Below are 19,425 nucleotides of genomic sequence, written 5' to 3' on the forward strand. Positions count from 1 at the left end.
TCTTTCGTGTATTCCATCAGATCTTTGAGATAACATTGTGTGTAAAGCACAAAAGAATTTAGATAACATTTATAGCAGAGGTATCCAATGGAGGAGGGCCCATGAGCGCCCGATTTATACTAAATTGCTAGAATGAGCAGAAACTACAAACAATTTAAGTCTGAGGCACTGCATGTAAATTTACTTTGGCATTCTGACAACTTACCATACAGACTCTTATTCTAAATGGATTGTTAGCAAAGATTTGCATAAATTTAATAGCTACAGTGCTTGATATTGTTGCCTCCGAGTAACCGCTCGCTGTGTCTTGACGGAGGCCATCGTAATTGTGCAGGACCGCTGGCATCAAGGGGGACGAGGGGTGGTCACATTATGGGACACATGTGTTAGAGTTATCAGTCAAACTGAATCCCCCAGGCCTCAAACGAAACAGCCACAGACCTACCACCCCCTGCGCCTGCAGTTATGGCTCCAGCCCAGTCACTGCATTCTTCCTGATGATTATACCTAGATACCCAGTCTCTTCTGTTCCATGTCTAAAGAGGCCCGCTTACTAACTCTTACACCTTTCGCCCCTTCTACCCCGGCACCCCTGATGCCACCAATTGTACATTAACTCCATCCCAGCAGCCTTTTGGGACTCACTATTCCCTGGTGTATTGTTATAACTGATGAAGATATTGCCAGCTGAGCCAGTTCAGAGACTCCGATACCATGTCTCTCCCCCCCCCCTCCCCCAAACCCCCCAGTGCATGATTGGCAAGATCATTCTTATGCTAAGCAAACTGTTTGTAAAAGGTTTTTACATCCCCTGGACTTCATCTCTCATGGTACTGGTGCTGTCATTAACAAATTGTAGATATATATATATATATATATATATATATATATAATCTTCCTACATTGCTTCAATTATACTGTTAAGCCGCCTATTGATCGATCTTTACCATAAATGCAAATAAAAATATATATATTTTTTTTTAAAGTGCTTGGTATTATTATTGGGAATTTTTATCTGAGTGGAGAAGAAAGGCACCATTCTGACCATTACATGATTTTTCCATAACTTCTTAATTAGACCCAAATAAACAAAGTCAAATGAGAGGTAAACATCAGGTTGAATCAAGGAGTGTAGCAAACATTTAAGAACGAGAAGGAGATGTCCTGAATTATGCGCGGCTTCTCTACACTGGTAATAAGTTTTTAACATGCTGAAGACCCTTTGTGTATATTAGTACCCCTGGAAGGAAGAAGAAATCAAGCAGCAGTTCCTCCATACAAAGGTCCCTAAACAAACATTTCCAGACCTCAAGCAAAATCTACCATGATCTCCCATAAAGTCTAACCCTTAAAAATCATACTCCTGAATAGATTACCTACTCTGCCCTAACTTGACTTGGAATCCCACATTCGGCCACTGCCTCAACCAAGAACCAACCAATTACCCCGTGCTAACGGAAATCTAGATTAGCACATGCTTATTCATACACCTCTCTCTCTCCAGTTCAAGGTTCTGATCTCAACAGTACCAACAAGGATCTGCTTCCAGAAGACCTATTTAGCAAAACACATCTTAAAGATGCAACAAAGCTGTTGCTGGTAGACCTTCTCCACACCCATGGCAACACATTAATTTTCCTGAATGAGTCCGTGTTGCAGAATTTTTCCAGAAAGGAACTACTCTCTTCTATATCTACAGAGAATCAGGTCTTAGGACTCTGCAACATCATGACTATCAGTATGACTCAGCACAAAATACTATACAACATAACATGAATGATCACATCCTGAAGCCACACTAGTACCTCTGCAATCATCAAGTCTTCCGAGATTCTTACGAAAAGTTCAGTACTTTGCAGCGCCCTGAAACAAACAGTGGTCATATCCATGAGACACTTCATAGACTAGACAGACAGGCTCATCTTGTCACCTACTTAAAACCGTAAAGGGGAATCATAAAACCACAAAGGTGGAACTCAAGTTACCTTTCCAAAGCCAAATACATGAACATGATGTACTTGAACATCATGTAAACAACAAGTGAAATGCAGAGTAGCGCTAAAGAGGGTTTCTGTATCTCTCAGAAAGTTGTGCTGCATCTTTTAGAATTACGCTCACAGAACAAGCCTTGATATAACAAGAAGCACTTGCTTGCAAAGCAGAATAGAAACTAGACTTAAGAGAAAGGAGGTTACAGAGAGGAACCTTTACACACCCCCTACCTGGGTCACCAGTGGCTCTAAAAGCCTCTCAACCGCCAGCGTTCGTATCTCCAGGCTCTTGGGGTCCCATTTAAAGTTGATGTTTGCAGGGTTCACCGCAGTCATTCTACAAAGGGAGAGAGGAAAGAAGGAAAACAGTCTTTGAAAAAAAATTCTGGAAACCAAATAAATACAAAAGCTTAAATGTTCCAAAAGCATGGCAGCATCATTTACAACGCAACTACAATTCTACGTCAGAAACCAGTAGCGTGGATTAGGCTGCACTTTGTTTTATGTAATCTAGCAACCACTAGTATTGCAAACATTCAGAATATAACTACATTTCCTTTGAAACAATGGGAGAACACACAAAACAGTTAGTACAATCAGGGCTTCCAATGCCTCTATCTTCCCTTGAGATGTTCTTACACCCCCCCCTTTTGCCTTTTATTGTAGATTGAACGCGGTGCGCTGTGTGCGCACTCGCAGGAATGCTTTCACTCTTTCGTGGTCGCTTCTCATCACTTCTGACGGAACGGTGCGGCCTTGTGACCGCTAGGGAAACCACTCGGTAACAGACGCGCTCTGCAGACGCGACACCCTCCACCACCCTCCCCCCGCGGAGTTGGCGCATCATTTCACTCTTGCTATCAGACAGGGAAGGTGAATTGCGTGCGGCCACTGCTGCCTCAGGGGCTTAATTCGTTTTTTGTAAAGCCGTTCGCCTGAGAAGAACATCCACTCGCGGGTAAGATCTGTCTTGTGTGAAGCCTTTGGAGGGCGAGGCCCCAGGCGATTATTCAGGCTCCCATTTAAATCAAGGGAGTACTACCCGCCTGCCGCTTAGGCCTCAAGTCTCTTTGGAGACCATGTGAAATATACCGGCTTTGCATCATTCACTCCCGTGCATCCTCTGGCAATCAGTACTTGTGCCTCTAACTGTCACTAAAGCATACTAGTTGGAATTTACAGGTCTCTCTACAGAGAGGTTCAGTGACCTTACTCGTGGAAGATCTGGGGGAAATACATGGAGGAGGAGCATGTTACTTACCTCCCCACTGATGACAATTGTCAAATTATGAACAGGTCCATTTTCAATGCTGTGTCCCAAATCGTGGCGCCCCTGGAGGATAAAATACTCCAGCTAAAGGCTCAATGCAAAAAAAACCTCGACCAAAGGGAAGACATCTCTGGGTCTCTGCCCAACCTATCTTGGGGCTGCCCTCGACTACTGGGCAATGACAAACGCAAGCACAATGATTGCCAGGGAATGGACCTAGATGTCGTTGAGCGTTTTAAGAAGGCTCTTATGGACTCCCTACCTTTCTTAACTAACCCGTATCCTGGGGAGTCCTCTCTTGGCACGCCAACCCCAGAACTAGGCACAGGGGATAATTTCCCCCTACTGCTTCTAATGGGGACAGAGAACAAAGTAGGCCTTGGTTTCCTCCTCTGGACCATTCGCCTGCTGGTAGTGACTCAGGGGCCCCTCCAAGCCCTCCGGGTTGGACGTCTGATATGTTGAATCCTTAGGATCACATGCATCCTCACTCATCTGAGTGGGTCCCAGCACCTAAAGTGGCCGCTTATATCACAGGGCGTATGCGGAACCCCTTAGATAAAGAAGCCAGAAGTTGCTTGAGAGCAGAATGCCCTCGACCGGCTTCGGAAGGAAAAGTGGCCCTGACACCTGAAATTGACCCCAAAATGGCCACTTTTTTTTAGCGAAGTTCATAAAAGATCCCAAGAAAGGAACGGAACGATCCTGGCGCTCGTCAGGACAAACTGCTGGATATAACAGGCCAGTTGGCTAAGATCCTGAACTTGGATGAGGATGCCAAGTCTTCTGGCTCTCCGATATCTCCCCAGGCCTTGTTGGGATGGGCTCAAAGGGCTCTGATATTTCTTGGAAAACAAACTGCGCAATTTCCACTGAACGCCGCCGGTCTCTGTTAACTTAAATAGCCCACAAGTTAGGCAAGCTGTTCACCTCTGAGGAAGGACCTTTGGCAGAGGGTGGCCTTATTGTGGACCACTTTATTCGCGAATTGGGCAAATTTGTGAGTACGTTTAATTTGCTGAACAAAGCACAATCCTCCATCAGGCGCATTTTCAGCCCCCGTGTTTTTGCAGCCACCCAGCCGCGGTCACCTAGCTTTAGGGCAAAGAGGCTATCTTTCCAACAGTCCTACACCTGCATAGTTTTTTGAGCAACCTTTCTCAGCGGAGACGAGTGATGAGGGGTCAACGCACCATCAACCTCAGAGACTCCAACAAGTGGCTGATATCTTGCCACCTCAAAAATGGAAGGCATTAACCTTCTCAATGATTTGTTGCAGGTGAACGACTGGATGGTCTGCTTGGACCTCAAGGATGCCAATCTGATGGTGCCCATCTTTTCCCTGTGCAGGAGGTTCCTGCAATTACAATGGAACTCACAGATTTTTGAGTTTGTCTCCCTGCCTTTCGGTCTGTCCGCTGCTCCTTGGCGTTTCACCAAGGTGATGAAACAGGTGGTGGAACACTTAAGGGCTTGGGGGCTCAGGCTTATTATTAACCTAGACTACATTCTCATCATCTATCAGTGTCCATGTCATTTACAGCTTACCATATAACTCCTGGAATCTCTCGGTTTAGTAATCAACAAGCAGAAACCTTTCCCAATTCCAGCCCAGTCCACTCAGTTTCTGGGTTTCCTGATCGACTATCTTGGCTACGCTGAGTCTTCCTTCTTGAATGCTCTCCAAAATCAAGCACAAGCTCAGGCGAACTCTGGCTAAACCCAGCGTCTCGCTGCTTCATCTGGCCCAGGCAGTGGGGCTTCTTTCTTCTTCAATTCAGGCTCCATTTCCGGGTCCCCTTCACTACAGGGAGTTACAGCACTTAAAGATCTTTCACATTCGGAAAAGGTTGTCTTACTCAGAGTCCATTTCTCTCTTAGAGGTGAGAAGTAAGAACTCCATTGGTGGATCCACCACATGGAGACATGGAACGGGAGAACCATTTTTCGTTCTCAGCCCGATCTAATATTAGAATCGGATGTCATCGGAGACGGTTGGGGGGGGTATGCTGCGGAGATTTCTCCACAAGTGGAAAATCGTCTATTGCAGAACAAGACCTTCACATCAATTGCTTGGAGTTCATGGTGGGGTCTTTTGCTGTCAAAAGCTAGACAAGGGACAAGGCCCCATGCTGTGTCCTTCTCAAGATGGACAATGTGGTGGCAAGTCCACTAGTTCAATCATCTGGGTGGGACGAGATCCAAGACCCTATCAGACATGGTTCTGTACCTGTGGAATTACTGTCTGGCCAACCAGATTTCAGTGTTAGTGGAACATCTCACAGGCAAGTCCAATCAAGTGGCGCGGACTGGCACTCCCGTCATTGGCAAGATGCCAGTCTGTGGAAACTTCATCAAGCAGTGTTTTCAGCTCTACAAGCCCACTGGGGACCTTTCACAATCAATCTGTTTGCATCCCGGCTAGACCACCAACTAGAGAGGTTCTTCAGCTGGCATCCGGATCCCAACGCAGTGGTGACCAATCCCTTTCTCCACAACTGGAACAAGGAAAAGGGTTATGCTTTTCCACCATTTGCGATGATGATGTGATGGTTCACTCAGGTACGTTGTCAGCAGGCAGACATTGTAGTGATCACCCCCGTTTGGAGGTCTCAATTTGGTTTCCAGTTCTGACTGAACTTTCTTGGGATTTTACAGCCCTTCTACCCCAGTTTCAAGATCTCCTCAGAGATCCCCAAGGCAATCCAAATCACCTGGTTCTCTCCGCCTCATGGCGGATTACAAGAAAAGGTGGAAAGTCCTGGGACTTGCGGAGGAAGCAGCCAGTTTGCTCTCCAAGGCATAGGAAGATTCTAGAAACGATATTGTTTTGCTTTGGTCGAGATGGCTGGGTTGGTTTCATAAATGACAATTAAACCCTGTGGGGTCAGACATTGCCTTATCTTGAATTTTTTGGCATCTCTTGCTTCAGAAGGTTTAGCCTATAGGTCTATTAATACCTTCTGGTCTGCCATTTCTTCAGGCCATTTTACAGTGGACGGACATCCGATCGGCAAGCATCCCCTTGTTTGTAAATTTCTGAGGGAGATTAGGTGGTCCTCTGGGCCTCAACTCCATTATTCAAAGTTCTGGGATGTTAATGTGGTGATCTGTCCATTTCAGACTTGGCCCTCCAATAAGTATTTGTCTGCAAAACTATGGCCTTTGTGTCTGATATTTTGTCGGAGGGTTTCAGATGAGAGTTCTGGACTCATCAGGTGGGGTATTTACTCTGGAAGGAGTAACTGGCCACATTTCTAGGAGAACAAAGAGCAACTTAAGGGTGGCTTCTTACCCAGCATTCCCAGACATCAGAAAGTTGTGTGTAGTCAGGACACTCTGCACAGGAGTCCATGACGGAGCAGTGTGCGGCCCAGAAAAAGCCAATTTCTCACTGCCTTCACTAAGCCTCATAGATCAGTACCCTCGCTAACTATTGCAAGGTGGATTACATGGGCCATGCATGAGGCAGATATCAACATCTCCCAGTTTGAGGCCCATTCCGTTAGAGAAGTGATGGCATCCAAAGCCTTCTCTTTAGGGGCTAGGCTGCAGCATATCCTTAACGCAGCAGATTGATCCGCGGATTCAACTTTTAAAATGTTTTATTTTAAACCAGGGATGAATCTGGCAACCTTGGTGGCCGACAAGCTTTGAACTAACCTAATCCTTGCCTCCGGTTCCTGACACAGAATGATACATTTCCCAGCTAATGTAACCGAAAGTTTCAATTCTATTAACTCGAAGGCGAGGACCAGCCGTCCCAGTTTTGTACTAAGGTACTTGGCACTCCCCATGCAAGATTCTCGAGGGGAATGGAGTCTGAACAGTTTTACATGGGATGGGGGTACAATGTTCCTTTCCTATTGTTTAACTTGTATAATAAAAAAATTTCATTGTGTCGTTTTCTGATATTCAGCCAAGTTTATCTCATTGTTGTGTATTCCCCTATTGTGCTAATTGCATACTTCATGAGAGTATTCTTGATGGTTTTTCAGACTTATTTATTTTGTCAGTGGCAAACAGGAATGATCTATCGGCGTGTTGGCTGTGTTCACAGGAAGGAAGGAGGACAAAACGTCTTCATGGAAGATAAAGAGACACTGGAGGCCCTGATTGGACGAATTGTTTTGTGTTTTCTCCCACTGTTTCATGGGATTTTTAGTTACACTCTGAATGTTTGCAATACTAATTGCTGCTGGATTAAAGAAAAGGAAGAAAGTGAAGCCTACTCCTCATCTCAGTCCTTAATAGAATTGAAACTTTTTATTACATTAGCCAGGAAATGTTTCATTATCCATCAACTTTCCTAGAACAATACTTTCGGACTAAACACATATGCAGGTCAAATGCACCTTACACCATCTATTCAACAGTCTAAGCCCCACCTTTTTTCATAAAGTGCAACTCTCTGCAATATTGAGGAATGTCTCTGATGCGCATTCTTTCACTTTAGCCGACATGATCATCATACACGCTATTTTAGTGCACGTTAGGTCAACAATGTCTGCCAGCATAAGTCAGTCACTGAAGAACTGCAAGTATCAAAACTGGGTATTATATCTATGTGACAAGCCTTGAGAACCCCATAGAAGGGTCCTATACTGTCCATATTTTTTAAATATGAGGCCAGTATTCCACTGAAAAATATAACGGCACTGATAAAGCCAATTGGTCTGGTGTTAGCTGTTAATCTTTTGGATTTGTCAGTGCTTGTTTCATTTTGCTGTTTAAAAAAAAAAAAAATTGTGATGGGAGCGGCCAGGACCACATCAATATTAAAGAAAAAAAAAAATGGAAAAAAGGCCACTGAAGGGAACTACTCTGAATATGGATGTGATCCTTGTGAAAGCAGAATGCAGTCACTCAGTGAAGCTAGCCACTGGCTGAAGAACGATGTCCCACTGCCCCGTGTTGTAGTGGACAAAAGAGAAAGTGAATGATACAAGAGACCAATCTATGAGTCTGAGGAGTATTGGCTTAAAGTCCATATTATTATAAAATATCCTCACCCCTCATGTGCAACTACAGAATGAGGCAGGCGAGATTTTCATGTTTGTATAATTTTATTTAACGATTTAGAACAGCAGATACCACTTAGCAATTTTGTTTTTTTTGTATTGAAGAGCATGAGAGGGCATGGTTGCTGCCGTGCCCTCCTAAACCAAGTTAAAAATAAAAGCACTGAAATGCCTGTGAAGGCTGGGGAGCATTGCAGGAAAGGATTAAGGAGGTAGGGAGGATAAAATAAAAATAATGGCAGGATGTGACAGCAACACGGAGTACAGGGTGTTGGACGTTAAGGGGAGGCAAGCAAGATGCAAAGAAGATAGCAACATAAGGCCCGGGATGGGAGAGGAGCAGAGCATCACATAAGGGAGAAAGCAACTCTGAGCAGACAGACACACATAAGAGGGAACAATAGAGTGTAGGGGCAGCCGGTGTTTGCGGGAGGGAAGAAACACTAGGAATAGTTAGAACACACATGGACTCACATGGAGTGCTAAAACATAGAATAAGTAGTGCCATAAATGTTAGCAGTAGAAGAATACCAGCCATTCAATCAAATGTATGCTCAAGGGAAGGGACAAAGAGAAGGGAAGGCGAGCCACTGAATAAGCAAGCAAGCAAATGAGTGCAATAAAGACAACCAATGGCAAGAAATGGGCAAGCTATAAGCTCACTGTACGTTTTGGAAATCCCAGTATGGGTCTGATACAACCAGATAGCTTTTTAGGGTCGAGCCTGCGTTGCATGCGCTCGCGCATGCGTTTCGCAGGGAGACTCTTTTGTATTTATAAAAAGGCTCGGAGCCCTGTCAACTTCACGTCAGTGGTTTTTATTGGTTGGTGGGCTTCCCTAATAAAATCTGCTTGCTTTCATTAGTTGAAGGCCCGCATATGGCATGCCTTTTCCAGTGGCTAGCCATCCTCCAGCGCAGCGACCAAGTACAGAAAACATGCAAGGCTCGCTGTTTTCCATCGGGCTTCTGGACTTTTTTTTCTCAAATTTACGAGCCCGATCTCGCTTGGCAGAAGTCGAGCGCTTTACGTACTTGATTTCACTTTTTCGGGTTATGTACATAAATGCACTTTTGCCCGATAGGTGAAAAGTCGGGTTAGGAGTTTACAACGCGATCAGCTCTAACATGAGCAAACGCGAGACCCGATGCATTGTAAATGCTTGTTCTGTCTGGCTAGTGAGCCCTAAAAGGAAGTAAGGGATAAACCGCAGTCAGCCCTAGACTTCACTCACTTTTCTATGACAAACCAAAATCATTATCACTAATGATGTGACACGTGAAGGCACTATATTATTAACTACAAGAAAGTTAAAACACGAGTGTTCTTGATTTTAATTAGAACTTAAAAATACCTCCTATCAGAAAAGGAGATATTTTCTATTGCCTGGGAATTTAATCTATTCCCAATTCACAAAGATATGTATAAAAAGTATCCTACTTCAAAACTTGAATAGCAGACCTAAAGAAATTCTTTAGATTATTTTTTTTCCCATCCAGAACGGTCTAGCTTAGATCCCATGCCAACGTGGTTAGAAACACCCTAGGACACCTCATACTTTAGCTTTGTTTTCTGAGGCAACAAATGCAATAAACACTACATTTTCACATTTGGAAACAATGGTTTGGTTTACAATAGCCTACACTTTTCCCCCCTTCACAAAAATGTTCCTTCCCTTTGTAAAAACAAATATATTTTACTGTGTGCAGAGATCAGACCCAGGCATTTAAAGAAATCTTACTGAAAGCAGAGAAACATCTAACATTTGGTGTACTTTTATTTTATACCAAACCATATCTGCAAGTTGGTCTTCAGACTGGCTGTCAAGCTGCAAATGGCAATGCCTGAATGTATCAGGGAACATCTGATGCCTGCCTAACATGCCATCCGGCACAAGCAGATTTCTTTCCACATGGCGTGGAACTGCCAAAAGATTAGACAATACTGGCTGGAGATATAAAGGTTTAATTATGAAGGTGGCCAGTAGACACACAGAACTTCACCCTCTAATGCGTTTATTAGGATGCATGTCAAGGTCCAAGAATTCAAAATATATCTGTAGGTTACTTGAGTCAGCATTGGTAATTGCTTAAAGGAATACAGTGATGCAATGAAAAGCCTTTAGGCTACTTTGCACGAAGATGTGACGACGTTATGTTCACACATGGACTCGAGAATTAACAAAGCTGCAGAAACACCGTAGGCAGAGCTGGCAAATGTAGAATGGAGTTCAGTACTGATGGCACAACTGACCAAGCTGTACGAACAACCAACTATATGAGCTTTCTATGGCTTGAACTTTGCGAGCCCTAACTTAGGTGAAAAGAAACAGTGTAGTTCATTGGTCATGGGACTGTGCCGACTCTGAAATATGTCCCAACGCACTAAAACTTATGACAAGTAAATTGGAAATATGCAAGAAAATGTGGGTTTCCGATGCTATTTCCAATAGAGATTTTAGACAAGACTACAGCCCAAGCTGCTGGGAGGAATTACACCAAATTTGGAAGAAAGCTAGATCTTGGTCCAAAAAGAGATTTTTTGTAATTTGGTGGAAATCCATTCAGTATTTTTGAGGTTATTAAAACAAAACAAAAAATGTATATCTAGGGACGGGGAACCTCTGCAAATCTGTTGAACTTATGCTGTGATCTGCATGACTGCCAGCACTTCAACCCCAGGAAGTGCTGGCAGCTATCCTGGGTCAGTGACTCAACTGAGCCCCAAGAAGAAGTCCAAATAAAATAAATGAAGGTTGGGAGTGGAATAAGGGAAAGGAGGGGGGGGGGGGGGGATTAGGGGTGGAGGCAGAGCTGGTGTGTGTATAGCTTTTTTTTTTTTTTTTTTTTTTTTAAAGTTTAGTTTTGCTGTAAAACTGGTGGATCTGCGAATCCGTGGCAAAAATTTAAACAAGCACTTGCTGTTCAGCACGGTGGTGTGGACTGTCGTCGAGTGGATTTGTTTGTGTAGTGTTGTAGAGTGTTCAACATGGCTAAAAGTTGGTGGGGTGGAGTGTTGTAGAATGCAGTAGAGTGAATTTGTTGGTGTGGATGGGGGGGGTGTAGATTGTCACAGAGTTGAGTATAGGGGTTTAGAGTTCATTGGTTCAGTTTCAGAGAGTGCTGTAGAGTGAAGTGGTGTATAGCCGTGGAATACGGTGGAGTGGGCCGAGGTAGTGGGGTAGAGTGGGGCAGAGTAGAGTGGACTGGATGGAGTGGATTGGATGAGAGCAGGGTGGATTGAAATGGGTTGAGGTGTATTGGAGTATGGTTGATTCGAGTTGGCTGGATTAGATTGGATGGATTGCATTGGAGTGTTAAGACTGGTATCTGGTGGGCTGGACTAAGGTGGAATGGATCAGAGTGCAGTATGGTGAACTGGACCGGAGGAGGGGAGGATTGATGTGTGTTTGTTTGTGTGTGGGGGGGGGGGGGCGAGGGGGGTAGAGGGGATTGATGTGGTGTGCAATGGAGTGGCATGGGGTGGATGGATGGAGGGGGTGGACTAGGATGGGGTGGACTGGAGTACAGTAAGGTGGATTGGAGGTGGGTGGGTGGATTGAATTGGAGTGGTGTGGAATGGAGTAGGGTGGATTGGATTGGGGTGGTATGAGGTGGATTGGAAAGGATTACATTGCAGTGAGGTGGACTGGACTGAGTTGGGTAGATTCGAGTCACGACTTGGATTTGGGTGGGGTGCAGTGGACTGGACTGGGGTGGTGTGGATTGGACTGAGGTGGATTGGCATGTAGTGGAATTTTTGGAGTGGGGTGGATTTCACTGGGGTGGAGTGGACTGGGATGGATTAGGTGGATTGGACAGATTAAGTTGGATTGAATGGACTTAAGTGGGATCGGTGGGCTGCAGTGAGGTGGAATGGATATGAGTGGGTGAAAGCTGGATTGGTGAGGTGGATTCAAGCAGAGCAAACTGTTTTTTGGAGTCAAGCAGGGGAGCAGAATAGAGCCATGCTCTCCCCGTGCTGCTGCATCACACACTACTGTCTTCTCCTTTCTTTTCCCCCTGTTTTTGAGTGCCTTCTCTATGCTTTTCCCTCATTCGGTTTTCTCCTTGCTTTCACCCATTTTGTGTGCCTTCTTGCTTTTTTCCTAGCATTCACTGTATTCTCCTTGCTTTCCCATTTGGGTATATTCTCCTTGCTCTTTCCCCTGTTTTCTGTGTGCCTTACCCTTGTTTACACTGCTTTCTACTTGCTTTTCCCTCATGGCGTGGGGTTGGATGCACACAGGGGGTTGGCCACAGGCCGTGCGGCCAAACCCCTGCTGCATTAAGAAAAAAAAAAAAAAACACACTGAAATTCAATGAAAAAAACAAAGTTACAGGGACGTTATTGTTAGGATCAGAAAATACAAGCACAAACCCAGAGAAAGTCAGGTGTTCTAGTTCAAGGTATTTAAATTAACTACAACTCGTGCCCTTGCCATGCACTGCTAATTACCTCACATATTACATCAGGAATTGCATCCTCTTTGACATCATTGATAATGCAACATGTGCAGTAAAATTATTGATCTGAAAACTGCGCATGCGGGCGTGCCAGTGATAGTTAACTTAAGGCACAAGTTACAATTTCTTTCAATAACTAACTGCTAAATTTCTCACAGACCCTTCCCATCAGTCCCATGGGGTTAGGATAAGTCTATCCTGATTCCTTATATCCTCTTACTACTTTATTCCCCCCTCTCCAGAACTGTGCTCAATTCACAAAACAGCAGCTGCAATTTTTCTCTTAGGTTGCACACAGCCAATCACGCCGGTACTGCTGCTGCGTGGATCCGCGGATCTACAGGGTCTCTAAACATATAAAAATGTTTTCCTTTAATAACTCCAAAACTACTGAATTCCACCCCACCCCCCATTTACTTGTCCCCTGCTTTATGAATCACCACGAAACTTTCCTAAAAGCCGCTGAAGTGAAGACAACTAGTTTTTGAAAATTTCAGGAAGATTCAGCAAACAGCACTAATGTTCTTAGCAAAACAAAAAAAATGTTTTTCCTATGGAAACTAGATCCTAACTATAACTACCTACTGACAGCTGCCTGCAGGTAATATATATTACAGGCTGTGCGAAGTGAGGTGGTTGCCCACAGGACCTGTGGCCAGGCCCTCCAAGCAAACCCTCGCATGCAGCCAACACCACACCGTGCACGGTCTTCAGCTGTGTGAGGCGAGGGTTTTGCCACAGGGCCTGGCCTGTGGCCAATCTTCCAATGGCACTCAACCTGGGAAGGGGTGTAGGCAGCCCCCCTGCCCAGAAGATTTTGACCCCCATGGACCTCACTTTTGTGGCTGGACCTAGCACCTATATCATAAAATGCTCCAAAAGACAACATGGAGTGATCAAGAAATCTGAGGGGAATTTTTTTTTACCTGTTTTGACGACTTGGGGCGGGGGATGTATACCCCAACCCTGGGGCATATCTGGCCCCAGGGAACCAATACCACACGGCCCACCCATTAAATGATGCAGGTGGTGGGCAAGGAGACCCCTTCCCCAGGCCAATTTCAGTCCCAGGGACCCCACCTCAAGGGGTATGGCCTTATTATAAAGAAATGGGGAATGCAGCCCCTTCCCCGCCCCCTCTCCCTGGGCTAATATCAGACCAGGGACCCCATCCTCCCGGGGCCCAACCAGTACAAAAGCGGGAGAGCGGTATGCAGCCACCCTCCCAGGCGGCATCAGCCAACCTCCACATCGGAGGGAGAGGGTAGTAGGGGGTAGTCTGCATTGCTCACTCCTGCAGCAATTCTTTCATGTTTCAGAAGAAAGTCCGGTCCCAGTGGGCAGGAGCATTTCACATGCTCCTGCACAGTCAGTGCAGACTTAGCTGTTTGTTCTCGCTTTGCGGGAGCTTTTTGACAGCTCCTGCCAAGCAAGAGCAAAAATGATGTCCAGAGGGTGGGCCCCAGCCTCGGAATACAGGGAGCCGGTCTTGTGGGGTGGCAGTCCCCAGGGCTATGCACCCCTCCTCCTTTTAAACTGCACGGCCGTGCCCCAGGGAGGTGGTGTTCCCCAGGGACAAAAACAGCCGGGGAGGAGGGCCACACGCCCCACCCTCCCAAACCCCTCAAATTGTATAATTAACTACACTCTCTGGGACCTGGCCCACCCAGTTTGGCATATAGAGAACAACCCCAGTTGCTGCATTTTTTTAATTTGATTTTTTTTTTACCAGATTTGCAGCACCTCCGAGATTTTGCAATATTGTATTTTATTTTTTAAATAATTTATTTTTAAAATGATTTTGGCCCCAGGCGGGGTCGCTCTGGAACCACACTATCAGGCCTAGTGCACCTAGTGGGTCAGGGTATTTCTACCCTGTCCCCTTGCTTATTTTTTCCTGTTTACTCTTGGAACTTGACCGAGTCCAAGTCGCAAGATGGCTGTCAGTACTTCCTGGTCGAAGTGCTTGCAGATAATCTGATCTCAGGATGTGCGTCCCCAGATAAGCTTTTTTTTTATTTTTATTTAATATAATAATGCCAAAATTACTAAACAAATACACTTAACTGCAAAAAGGGCTCTTTTTGCACGAAGAGCTAGCATTCTATCAAATTTGATGTAATTCCATCCAGCTGTTTGAGCTGTAGTCGGATCTAAGATCGTTATAGGTAAAAGCATTGTGGGACCCTCCTTTTTTGGGCCCACACTTAAAGAATCACCCCGAAACTTCCCACACAGCAGTTAGAGTCTTGCATGCTAGTTTTGAAACTTTTGTGAACATTCTTCAAATGGCACCAAAGTTATTAGCAAAACAAAAATCGATTTTCCTGTGGAAACTAGGTCTTAAAAATGACTACCTACTGGCAACTGCCAGTACGTGTAATATATACATATATATATATACATATACACACACACATACATATACACACACACACACACACACACATACACACACTGTAAGGAAATGCCTCCTTGGCATGGTTACCCCCTGACTTTTTGCCTTTGCTGATGCTATGTTTTGAATTGAAAGTGTGCTGAGGCCTGCTAACCAGGCCCCAGCACCAGTGTTCTTTCCCTAACCTGTACTTTTGTTTCCACAATTGGCACACCCTGGCACCCAGGTAAGTCCCTTGTAACTGGTACCCCTGGTACCAAGGGCCCTGATGCCAGGGAAGGTCTCTAAGGGCTGCAGCATATATTATGCCACCCTGGGGACCCCTCACTCAGCACAGACACTGCTTGCCAGCTTGTGTGTGCTGGTGAGGACAAAACAAGTAAGTCGACATGGCACTCCCCTCAGGGTGCCATGCCAACCTCACACTGCCTATGCAGTATAGATAAGTGACCCCTCTAGCAGGCCTTACAGCCCTAAGGCAGGGTGCACTATACCATAGGTGAGGGCACCAGTGCATGAGCACTGTGCCCCCACAGTGTCTAAGCCAAACCTTAGACATTGTAAGTGCAGGGTAGCCATAAGAGTATATGGTCTGGGAGTCTGTTTTACACGAACTCCACAGCACCATAATGGCTACACTGAAAACTGGGAAGTTTGGTATCAAACTTCTCAGCACAATAAATGCACACTGATGCCAGTGTACATTTTATTGTGAAATACACCTCAGAGGGCACCTTAGAGGTGCCCCCTTAAACCTTAACCAACTACCTGTGTGGGCTGACTGGTTTTAACAGCCTGCCACACTTGAGACATGTTGCTGGCCCCATGGGGAGAGTGCCTTTGTCACTCTGTGGCCAGTAACAAAGCCTGCACTGGGTGGAGATGCTATCACCTCCCCCAGGCAGGAGCTGTAACACCTGGCCGTGAGCCTCAAAGGCTCACCCCCTTTGTTCCAGCACTGCAGGACACTCCAGCTAGTGGAGTTGCCCGCCCCCTCCGGCCACGGCCCCCACTTTTGGCGGCAAGGCCGGAGGAAATAATGAGAACAACAAGGAGGAGTCACTGGCCAGTCAGGACAGCCCCTAAGGTGTCCTGAGCTGAAGTGACTCACTTTTAGAAATCCTCCATCTTGCAGATGGAGGATTCCCCCAATAGGGATAGGAATGTGACCCCCTCCCTTTGGGAGGAGGCAAAAAGAGGGTGTACCCACCCTCAGGGCTAGTAGCCATTGGCTACTAACCCCCCAGACCTAAACACGCCCTTAAATTTAGTATGTAAGGGCTTCCCTGAACCTAAGAATTTAGATTCCTGCAACTTACGAAGAAGAGGACTGCTGAGCTGAAAACCCCTGCAGAGAAGACGAAGACACCAACTGCTTTGGCCCCAGCCCTACCGGCCTGTCTCCCTCCTTCAGAAGAAAACTGCTCCAGCGACGCTTTCCCCAGGACCAGCGACCTCTGAATCCTCAGAGGACTGCCCTGCTTCCAAAAGACCAAGAAACTCCTGAGAACAGCGGCCCTGTTCAACAAAGACTGCAACTTTGTATCCAGAAGAGCAGATTTAAAGACCCCTGCAATCCCCGCAAGAAGCGTGAGACTTGCAACACTGCACCCGGCGACCCCGACTCGACTGGTGAAGAAACAACGCTACAGGGAGGACCCCCAGGCGACTCCAAGACTGTGAGTAACCAAAGTTGTACCCCCTGAGCCCCCACAGCGACGCCTGCAGAGGGAATCCCGAGGCTCCCCCTGACCGCCTGACTCTGAAATCCCGACGCCTGGAAAAGACCCTGCACCCGCAGCCCTCAGGACCTGAAGGATCGGAACTCCAGTGCAGGAGTGACCCCCCAGGAGGCCCTCTCCCTTGCCCAGGTGGTGGCTACCCCGAGGAGCCCCCCCCCTTGCCTGCCTGCAACGCTGAAGAGACCCCTTGGTCTCCCATTGATTCCTATTACAAACCCGACGCTGGTTTACACACTGCACCCGGCCGCCCCCGCGCTGCTGAGGGTGTACTTTTTGTGTGGACTTGTGCCCCCCCCCCCCCCCCCCGTTGCCCTACTAAACCCCCCTGGTCTGCCCTCCGAAGACGCGGGTACTTACCTGCTGGCAGACTGGAACCGGGGCACCCACTTCTCCATTGAAGCCTATGTGTTTTGGGCACCTCTTTGGACCCCAATTTGAACCCCGTAGGTGGTTTACGTACCTGCAAGAACTAACAATAACTTACCTCCCCCAAGAACTGTTGAAAATTGCACTGTGTCCACTTTTAAAACAGCTATATGTGTTTTATGTAAAAGGTATATATGCTATTGTGATTATTCAAAGTTCCTAAAGTACTTACTTGCAATACTTTTCAAATGAGATATTACATGTAGAATTTGAACCTGTGGTTCTTAAAATAAACTAAGAAAATATATTTTTCTATACAAAAACCTATTGGCCTGCAATTGTCTCCAAGTGTGTGTTCCTCATTTATTGCCTGTGTGTATGTACAACAAATGCTTAACACTACTCCTTGGATAAGCCTACTGCTCGACCACACTACCACAAAATAGAGCATTAGTATTATCTCTTTTTGCCACTATCTTACCTCTAAGGGGAACCGTTGGACTCTGTGCATGTTATTTCTTACTTTGAAATAACACATAGAGCCAACTTCCTACACACACATATACACACACATATACACACACACACAATTTCTTTCACTTAGAACCGATATATAACGTCCTTGTAACCTTTTTTTTTTTTTTTTTGAGTTTACTAGCACAGAAGTTTGGCAGTTAAGAATTATTTCAATTAACTAACTCACGTCGTAAGTTAACTATAACTTGTGTCCTCACCATGCACAGTTTCTTCAATAATTTGACTTCTGATTTTTCATTGACATTTTTATTAACGTTATAAAAGTTGTCATGAGTGCTGTAATATCTGGGGTAATTAGCAGTGCGTGGCGAGAGTATAGTTACTTGAAATAACCAACTGTTTAATTTCTATGGTTTTACCCAACTATAATGTCCTGTAACCTGTGTGTTTAAGTGAATTGCTATGGTTTTAATTTTATTTCATAACTATAACGTCCGTGTAACCTTTATTTCATTGAATTTCTAGGTTGTTTTTTTTATTTTATTTTTTTTATTTAAAAGTAAGGATTATATTACCCTGTAAGAATCTGCTTGTGACATGTAGTGCTGTAGATTGTCAAGTTCTGTATACTTCTGCCATCTAGCGTTGGGTCCGGATGTGTGCAAGTTGTTTTTCTTGAAGAAGTTGTTTGGAGTCATGAGGTAAAAAGACCCTTCCTTTCGGTGATAGTGTACATAGGCATCAACTCCATTGTTCGATTGTTTCCAGTCAGGTGAGAATGAAGTGTTTTATACAGTGTTTAGAGAAAGATGACCATGCAAATAAACTAAAAGTACTACAAAAGCTACTGACGTCTGGGAGCAAGGCATGTGCATGTCAATCTACAGCACTACATGCAACGAACAGATGATTACAGGCTAAGTAACATAATCCATTCAATGGTATGTGTGGCTGTAGATACACATGCTCTGCATAGACAGTGCCCTCCAGAAAGTGGTGGCTAACCCTTGGGTGTTGCAGCTGCTTGAAAAAGGGTACGAAGTACTGCCTGTCCAACATTTGCTTGTTGTTGTGCTAGTACATCCACACAATAGTTTTAAGTGAAAGTGTGTAGATTTGACCAAGTGGCTGAGTTACAAAATTTCAGCAATTGGTATTATCCAAAAAAGCCATAGATGCACCTACTTTACGAGTTGAGTGTGCTCTATGAGGTGTGGGTAAAGTTATTTTAGCTTCAGTATAGCAGTCTTCAATACAGTACATTTAACTATCCATCTTGAGATACCTGCTTTAAATATAGCCTTCCCTTTGTGTGGAGGTGAGACAGCAACAAAAAGGAGTTGTCTGGTCTTACGAAACTCCTTAGTTCCATCAACATAATACATTAATGCCTTTTAACATCTAAAGTGTGTAAAGCTATTTCTGCAACTGATTCAGGTTGTGGGAAGAAAACAGGTAATTCAAACAACTGATTTAGGTGAAATGTAGAGACTACCTTTGGAAAAAAATTAGGATTGGTACATAGGACTACACGATCTTTATGAATTTGGGGGAGGGGCGTGGCCTGACAAGATGGCTTCCAAGACATGGTCCCCGAGCTCTCCCCCACCTCCCACCCGCACAGAGTATTTTCCTCCCTAAATCCTAGATAATCCTAACGTCCGGCACACCTTGTTATGAGTATGAAAGGTGTA

General features: G+C 45.2%; 1 protein-coding gene across 1 annotated transcript in view; it reads right to left on the reverse strand.

The window, feature by feature from the left end:
* Positions 1-19,425, reverse strand: part of CTNNA1 (catenin alpha 1) — a 712,178-nt gene that overhangs the window by 608,470 nt on the left and 84,283 nt on the right. Inside the window, exon 2 of the mRNA XM_069199317.1 lies at positions 2,223-2,328. Coding sequence (XP_069055418.1) covers positions 2,223-2,328 — 106 coding nt within the window. The remainder of the gene's footprint in view (positions 1-2,222; positions 2,329-19,425) is intronic.

The sequence above is a fragment of the Pleurodeles waltl genome, chromosome 7, assembly GCF_031143425.1.
Source record: "Pleurodeles waltl isolate 20211129_DDA chromosome 7, aPleWal1.hap1.20221129, whole genome shotgun sequence".
NCBI classification, from domain to species: domain Eukaryota; kingdom Metazoa; phylum Chordata; class Amphibia; order Caudata; family Salamandridae; genus Pleurodeles; species Pleurodeles waltl.